The sequence below is a fragment of the Festucalex cinctus genome, chromosome 21, assembly GCF_051991245.1.
Source record: "Festucalex cinctus isolate MCC-2025b chromosome 21, RoL_Fcin_1.0, whole genome shotgun sequence".
Classification (NCBI taxonomy): domain Eukaryota; kingdom Metazoa; phylum Chordata; class Actinopteri; order Syngnathiformes; family Syngnathidae; genus Festucalex; species Festucalex cinctus.
Window position 1 is genome coordinate 2,770,663 of NC_135431.1, and position 8,835 is coordinate 2,779,497.

At 35.9% G+C, this 8,835-nt stretch overlaps 2 protein-coding genes across 3 annotated transcripts; both read right to left on the reverse strand.

Annotated features, from left to right (window-relative positions):
• Window positions 1–104: 104 nt before the first annotated feature.
• On the reverse strand, window positions 105–4,890 carry fkbp6 (FKBP prolyl isomerase 6). Of its 2 annotated transcripts, XM_077510869.1 has the most exons (9): window positions 4,687–4,890; window positions 3,684–3,801; window positions 3,506–3,595; window positions 3,243–3,445; window positions 2,269–2,388; window positions 1,836–2,033; window positions 1,301–1,410; window positions 434–510; window positions 105–341 (listed from the first exon to the last, which is right to left on the reverse strand). In XM_077510869.1, exons 1-9 carry the CDS (start codon window positions 4,744–4,746, stop codon window positions 325–327), a joined length of 993 nt encoding a protein of 330 aa, XP_077366995.1. In that variant the 5' UTR covers window positions 4,747–4,890; the 3' UTR covers window positions 105–324. The 2 variants fall into 2 exon arrangements, with proteins under 2 accessions (XP_077366995.1, XP_077366996.1); XM_077510870.1 differs by lacking the exon at window positions 1,836–2,033.
• Window positions 4,891–4,991: 101 nt separating this feature from the next.
• Window positions 4,992–7,947, reverse strand: tmem244 (transmembrane protein 244). The gene is made up of 6 exons (XM_077510874.1): window positions 7,685–7,947; window positions 7,291–7,376; window positions 6,106–6,182; window positions 5,851–5,976; window positions 5,589–5,633; window positions 4,992–5,516 (listed from the first exon to the last, which is right to left on the reverse strand). Exons 1-6 carry the CDS (start codon window positions 7,775–7,777, stop codon window positions 5,419–5,421), a joined length of 525 nt encoding a protein of 174 aa, XP_077367000.1. The 5' UTR covers window positions 7,778–7,947; the 3' UTR covers window positions 4,992–5,418.
• Between the last annotated feature and the right edge of the window lie 888 nt (window positions 7,948–8,835).

The following is an 8,835-nucleotide window of genomic DNA, read 5'->3' on the forward strand; positions in this document are numbered from 1 at the left end:
CGATCTTGTACAAGCACAATAAGAAACTTATCAAATAATGTAAAGCTTGATTATAGTGCATTAGTGGACGAGCTGCTAGAACTCGTCACGACAGGAGCAAGATTTCACAGCAATTTCCAATTATTTATTTGTGGGTTTTGGCAATCAAACCGTATATTCAACATGGGAGAACATAAATGTAGACTGCAAGATGAACTTAACGTGAGGTGGAACAAGAACAAACGGAGACAAAAGAACGACGTTCTCGTCCCCGCGGGGACATCTCAAGGAGAACAATATGAAGTTTGTAACAGCACCGTTTGGCTCGGATTCGGCGGCGGCTCCTCACTGACGTGCGTCATCTGCAAACAGACGCACACAGTTTCACTAAAAATGATGGAATGTTAAAAAAAAAAAAAAAAAAAAAAAAAAACTAACAAAATGGATAGCTTACCATCGGGTGTCTTGTTCCAGCCTGGAAACATCTTTTTGTACAAGTCGCTCTCTTTGTCCAGGTGTTCTTTGTAGCCCCTGCAACAGAAAGCAGATCTATGGAGGACCAAAACTGCCCAAATTCGAAATAAATAAATGACTAAATAAATAAATAAATGATTAAAAGGGAAAATAAAAATCAATATAAAAAAATACAAATAATTTGAAAAATATATCTAAAAACATAAATATAAATAGAAATAAATCCATTTTTATTTTTACTTTGTCATTTATTTAGTCATTTATTTATTTATTTAGTAATTTATTTATTTAGTAATTTAGCAATTTATTTAGTCATTTATTTATTTAGTCATGTATTAGGTGACTAAATAGATGACTAAATAGATAAGTAAATGACTAAATAAATAACTAAATAACTAAATAAATAAATGACTAAATAAATAGATAAATAAATGACTAAATAAATAAATAAATAAATTACTAAATAAATAAATAAATGACTAAACAAATAAATGGCTACATAAATAGATAAATGACGAAATAAATAAATGACAAAGTGAAAATAAAACCAGATTTATTTCCATTTATATATATATTTTTTTTAGATATAATTTTCAAATATTTTTTTTATATTGATTTTTATTTTCACTTTTAGTCATTTATTTATTTATTTATTTCGAATGTTAGCAGTTTTGATCCTCCATACAGATCAAAGTTTTTGTTAAAAGACTCAATTGTGGAGATATAAGCATTCATAAGTGTGGCTTCAGCGTGCCTCGTCGTTGGCCGCGAGTGTGCGCACATGACGGGGGGAGAAGGCGGGAACTGGCAGTTGCTTGGCGGCGGCGCGTCCGCTTGTGCTACTTACACGGTGACGGTTTTCAGGAGGTTGTTGATGTTGCTGTCAAACGGCTTCCTGGCCTGGGCCTTGACCAGGCAAGCGTGAGCGCTCTCGTAGTCCCGCAGCTCCACGTACGCCTGGTGATGATGATGATGATTGAAATTTGACTAAATTTAAAAATGGCAGACAAAATTAACACAAGACTAAAATGACAAAGTCAAATTCTGCCTGTATTTCATGCCTTTATTATTGTAATGGTTAAAGGAACCAAAATAGAAGCGATGTTATTTATTATATATTTTTTTCTTTTGATCAAATCAACCAATTGATTATCTGAAATTTATTCAGCCAAATATAATAATATAATATAATATATATAATAATCAGATCAAATATCATAATCAGCACTGGCCTTAAAAAAAAAAAAAAAAAAAAATCATATTAGTCAAGCCATAAATTTTTTGACTTAACTCTTTAATGACTAATTTAAGATGAAGAAAAGTATTTGATAATTTGTAGCTCATTTCCCTTTGACCAAACAAAAAATGGAAGTGAATCGGACCTGTGCGCAGCGGTAAAGCGCCTTGGCGCTGTCGCCGTTGATGTCCAGCGCCTTCTTGGCGTACTTGAGCGTTTTCTTGGGGCTGTCCAGACGCAGCTCGGCCAAGGCCAGATTCAGATAAAGGGGCAGAAGCGCCGCCTGGATTGCCGTCTGCTCGCCGTCGCTGGCATTCTCCCGGTTGCCCAGCAACTCCAGTGCCTGTTGTGCAAGCGCAGGAGTTTTAACTATTAACAATTTTGGTGTTTTTTTTTTGTTTTTTTTTGTTTTTTTTAAACACCCAGTTACCACAAGATGGCGCCAAAGACTTCAAAAGTACTATTTTTACAGAAATCCAACAATATGCTTCTGCAGTGGCAAGAAAAAACCCCCAAAAAAACGAAAAAACTCAAGAAAAATCCAAAATCACACGCCAGCTCGCGATTGACGCCTTCACCTGCTTGTAGCGCTCTTTGGCTTTTTCGTAGCGACTCTGATTGAAGCATCTGTTGCCGAAAGAACGAAGCGTGTCGACCACTTCCATCACTCTGGAAACGGGAAACTCGTTCTGCTCCCCCTCAAGACACAAATATCGCAGTGTCAAATAAACTAAATAAAACAATATCTCTATGTCTGATTTTAACTGATTAAAAAAAAAGCAAAACAAAACACTAAAATGTTTTTCTTGTATATCGCAGTGTAAAATAAAAAAACAAAAAACAAAATCCCAATGTCTGATTTCAATCCATTTAAAAAAACAAAACAAAAAAACACTATAAAATGAAAAAAAAAATTATTGTATATCGCAGTGTAAAATAAACTATATAAAACAATATCCCAATGTCTGAGTTTAATCAATTAAAAAATATATATAAAATAAAAAAAAGTTGCTCTTGTATATCGCAGTGTGAAATAAACTAAATAAAATAGCACAATGTCTGATTTTAATCTATTTAAAAAGATTAATAAAAAACACTAAAAAATGTTTACATTTTTTTATTGTATATCAGTGTAAAATAAATCAAAATAAAACAATATCCCATGATAATGTCTGATTTTAAAATAAAATATATATATATATAAAAAAAATCTTGTATATCGCAGTGTGAAATAAAGTAAATAAAAACAAATATAAATAAAACAATATTCAAATGTCTGATCAATTTAAAAAGATAAAAAAATGATTTTATAATTTTTTTTCTTGTATATCAGTGTGAAATAAACTAAATAAAACAGTATCCCAATGTCTGATTTTAACCGATTAAAAAAAAATATATATATATTTTAAAAAAAAAAGTGCGTATATCGCAGTGTGAAATACACTAAATAAAACAATATCCCAATGTCTGATTTTAATCGATTAAAAAAAAAAAACACACACAAAACACAAAAAATATATATATATAATTTTTTTCTTCTTGTTGCCCCTACCAGAGTGAGCTGTACAAATTCATCCACTTGTCCCGAGTCCATGAAATCGACGATGTGGATCTCAAACAAAACGCGGGATGCGGCGGGGATGAGCGGCGGGCATCCCATGTGTCCGTAGGCGTAATGCGGCTGCAGCAGGAAGCGGGAGAACTCGCCTTTGCGCATGGTCAGCAGGCCCAGCTCCATTCCCATCAACGTCACATCTGTTTCGAATCAACATTTAAAAATTGCCGCCACATCGTCGCCCGTCGTCACCCCCCCACCTCGGCCCAGCTTCATGAGCGGGGGATGCTTGAGGTGAGTCGTGGTCTCAAATGGCTGGTCCGAATATTCCAGGAAGCCAGAGTAATGCACTACGAGGGAAACGGGATCCAATAAGTTACAGGAGAGGCTCATTTTATTGCTTACAGTTTTTCTCACTGAACGATTTTGAATAATTACTCAAGACCGAAGCGTTTTGGGGCACAGGTGGGCCAACTCCAGAGTGGACCAGCTCCTTCAGGATCCCTCCATTCCCCAGGATATCCTCCATCTGCAGCTCCAGATAGTCAAATGGACTCTAACAAAAGCACACACGCATAGAAACAAATCAGCAACACTAAAACTATAAAATAAGCAATTCAATGCTCATATTTGTTGGAACACTTTCTGTCCCTCCAATTTATAGGACCACACTTATTTTTTCATATTTGATTCTACTCTATTAAGTTACAAAATTGGTCCATGTCTTTTTTGGTAATTTGATATTACATTTGGAAACAGATATTAAAAATATAATAACGACTTGCTGGATATTCGTTTCAATAACCAAAAATGATATGCAGCTCTATTTTCCCTTTTTTTTTTTGTCTGGAACAAGTAATTTAGGGGAAAAAAACGGTTTGATTTTCAGTTGTTATTTTTAAAACGAAAATAGAATGTAGCCCGAGACATAATTCGAAAAATGGATCGTATGTTTATGGATTGAAGTTTTCACCGGCAGCATTTCTCAGACTGACCAGGAGATGGCGACAATGTTACATCGTTCGATCTGAAAATTAAAAATTGATTGAATTCAAACTGTTATACTGTATATATATATATATATATATATATATATATATATATATATATATATATATATATATATATATATATATATTATTTTTTTTAACTCGTCCCAGACAACCAACAAGAAAATAAAGTTGTATCTAATCCTTGGTGTTTCTATTTTAAAACAAAATCACAAGTACCAGTGTTTTTTTCCCACTTTTAATTCCTGCTTCCAAACGTAAAATGGCAGATTCGTTACATTTAAAACCGTGAATTTATGTTATTCATTCACACGCGTAAATAACTTTTCAAGGTTAGAAATGGCGTAATAGTAACCGTTAATCGTTCAATGAATACAAGTTACTCAAGACCTAGCTTCGTTAGCATTTCATGAGCAAACAAACAAACTCACCTGATTTTGCTGTTCGACTACAACGGCTTGCAAAATCTCTCGTAATCCGTTCATGGGCATCTTAACTGCGATAATAAATTCGTTTCCAAAAAAAAAAAATGAAATCGTATTTCGTTTTCTGGACCACAGGTGCCACGACTTTCGCCACTTCTATGCTTTCACGACACACGTGTTGGACCACAGGTCACGTGACCTACCCCGAAAAGCCAAAATGTCGGTTGACAACGATGCGTTCAAAACAATATTTAAAAAAACAAAACAAAAAAAAAACTAATAATAATATGGATATAAATGAAACACACGGGTCGCTGTGCAATTTTATTTGATATATAGGAAATCAATGTACACTAAATTGTACAAGACTGATGACGTCATTGTGTTCTGCCGTATAACGCAAATTCAATTTGAAATAGGTACAAAAAAAACAAACATTAAAAGATTAAATATAACAACATACAGGGTAGACTATTGTCACTTTATGGCCTTGTAACATACACAGTCTGAACGAATCACAATATAGCCGACAGAATATCATATGTAAACAACCTAAACTGATTCAGTTTAATTAAGAAACAATACAAAAATAATATAGCTGTACAAATTTTCTTTTTCTTTACAAAATTATTGGGTGTTTGTACAAGAAGGGGGTGACATCTCATCTAACGTTGTGTTTTCTTTAACAAAAAGTAGAAAGACTGGCAACGCTCCACTTCGACGCATCCGGAACCCTCGTCAGAAGTTCTGCAACTCGGCCGGGTAGACGAAGTTGCTCCTGAAGAGTTTATAGGCCAGGACCTGTCCTCCGAATATCATCATCACCAGACCCGAGCCTATACACAGAAAAGTACACGCCAATTATAAAGAAATCTTTGCAAAGTGAAAAATAAACAACAACATCTCACCCAGTGCGATCCACCAGTGCTCGGTTGAGGGAAAATCTGACATCACTGCAGAAATAGCAACAACTCATTGAAAAAAACCCCATCAGTTTATGTCTTGTTTTATCATTGATTATCGTGGATTTATGACCTGACCAATGTATTGATGATCGCGGTATCGTCATATGGTGAGATGATGGTTATCGTGAGCCTTGTATCGCATATCGTATCGTATGATGAGGTTCCCACCCCTAATGTACGTGTGCGTGTGCGCGTGCGCGTTCACCCGCTACGGTCATGGCCACGTGCAGCAGCGTGACGGTGATGGCGTAGTCCCACACCCACTCCTCCACGATCCAGGCGAACACGAGCCCGCCCAGGACATACGTCACTTCGGTGGAGATCACGCCCACTATTTGCGGGTTGCACAGAGAGAAACCGTTTTGGACGGTTATTACAAGTTTTTCCTGCAAAATATTCTGGCTCCAAAAATATATATATATCTGTCTGTTATGGATGTGGATTGATTTGAAGGACTCACCCAGGTATTTGGGGTTCTGCCATGACGGTTGCGTGGTGTAGTCAAACGGTGCCAACAGACTGTTGATTTCATGAACCCTAACCAGACGCAACAAAAACACGCAAGTCACTTTTGCAAAAAAAAAAAAAAAAAAAAGAAAAGCAACAGAATTGGCAGCAAAACCACTTTGACGTTTGTATACGTGAGCCAGTGATCATTTCGTCGACGAAAAATTATCGTGTAAAATTATCATGCACAATTAATACCTTTACTTGCCGTCGACTGATGATGATGTCATCACCAGTACTGAGGAAGTAGGTAACGGCCAATCATGGCTCAGTTTGCTGACCACGCCCAGAAAACAGAGGTGAGCCGTGATTGGCCGTGACCTACTTCCTCAGCACAGGTGATGACATCATCATCAGTCGACAGCAAGTAGAAAAATTAGTTTTTAAAGGTACTAATTGTACATGGAAAAATAATGACGTTATCAAATTCATTCTGTACAAAATATTTTACTTTTCACTGGTGAAAATTGTTCAATGAGTCAAGTATCCCTTTTATTTGCAAGCAATTATGCACTTTTTTTGTTAGTTCAACATGTTTCATTGAAACAACTCATTTGCTCCCAATGACGTATAAACACGTTCCATTTTAAATATTGCCATGGACCCAAAACAACAACAACAACAACAAAACTTCATATAATATAGTAATTATTTAGCTAGCTCGTTGGCTATTCGGTTAACATCTGATCTCATTTGCTCCCAAAAACGTATAAATACGTTCTATATTAAATGTGTCCTAATGACGTATTTATACTTTTTTTTTTTTTATGCTAGCACATACAAATGCTTTGAAGCAGCCTCTGAACTGCAGAAAACGGGTGAAGCAATGGTATTAATTACAAAAACGGCCAGCAGGTAGCAGCAGAGTATAAGAGATCAACCAGGGTCATGTTGCAACAAGTTCTTTTTTACAATGTTTTTAACAGTGAATAATGATGAAACGTAGCTATATTCTAATGCTAATTGCTGCAAAACGGAAACACATACAAATATAATTTTTTTTTCCTGATTAAAGAAGAGAACTAATCTTTCTGTTGGTAGGGTCCCTGTTTTTATAGCAATACAGCACAATATTCTGTGTGCCGGAATAACTTCAAACTCAATTAGACTAATTTCTTGTCCAAAAATGACCCCTGACCTGAGCAGTCCGATGCAGAGGCTGACCACCATGTAGTAGAGCGAGTAGAAGCAGACCATGCACATCAGCAGGTTCTGCAGGACCACCTGCAGAAAAAAAAAAAAAAGTGACCGATTGATGTGCTATCATTATCAATAAGGTGAAACTTCACTCCACTAAGTCTATTTTAGTAGAGAGAAGTCCGGAAGCGGCGTCGCAGCTGAGCTGAGCTAATTCACTTAGCGGCTTGTTTTCCCATCTCCTTACTAGACGTCCACTTTAGTGGACAACTACATTTGAAAATCAACTCCTCACATGCTTCATTTCCACCTAAACGTCGCCGACAAAGCTCAAGAATCCGCACTAATGAGATGTTTTTTTTTTTTTTTTTTTGTTGCAGGCGGTGCTTACTCACCCAGGTGTCACTGGGCGCGGTCTTGAGCGAGACGGCTCCGTGGCGCTTGATGAGCGTGAATCCGCAACATCGGCAGCAGTAGTCCAACAACATGAATGATGGCCGCGGCGAGAGAGAGAGAGAGAGAGCGCGCTTTCGACCCACATGTGCTCATCGGCGTCTTTGTGGCATGCAGAGAAAGACGAGCGAGCGAGCGAGCGAGCGAGTTGGCCGGATTAGTCGAAACGGGATTACGACTAAGAAGTCTGAGAGAAAATCCCGAAAGGGATCTCAAGAGAGGGATACTCAAAAGTTGCGCCGTCTCCTTTTTTTCTTCAAAGAATTCAACAGTTTGTGCATCATTATCTGATTCGTATCATTCCTATTAGAGATAGACCGATATGTTTTTTTTGTTTTTTTTTGTTTTTTTCAAGGCACGATATTGATGCTGATTATTAGGAGATATTTGGAGCTGATATTCATTTACCATAAAAAGGGGGCAAAAAATATTGGTGTTAAAATACAAATGCCAACATTGAGTTTTTGTAATCTCTTAAAGCATGTTTATTAAACAATTTTTCACAATGTAGATATATATATTTTTTTTTTATCTTAGACAGTAGATTTAATTTTAAATTTCTAACAAAAAAAGATACATGGAAAATTGAACAAATAAATATTATATAGCTCTATCATTTTTAAATATTTTTTTCGCCCCAAATTTAAAAACACTTAAAATCTTAATCTTTCACATTTCTTTGTTTTAATTTCGAAAAAAAAAATCAATTAAATAATGTAATTAATTAATTAATTAATTAAATTCATTAATTGAATAAAAAAAAAAAAGATGTTTGCTTGGACTAAAATGCTTGACTTATAGTCAACTAAACAGTGACTAAATAAAAACGGGATGAGGTGGACTAACTATGATAAAAACGAACAAGCGTGATTGAAACAACCAATTAGCTTCATGCTAACATATATTGGGAAACGCCATAGACAGGCTATCAAATAGCATCTGCGTGCCAATGTTAGGAGATTGAAACCGTTTTGATATTTTATGGAATATCCTTGATTTTCAACTTAAGGTCACACAAACAGGCATTCGTCGTTCTACTTGTGCAGTAAATTGTCTTACTAAGTGAGGACAACGCGCGACCTACTATCAACCT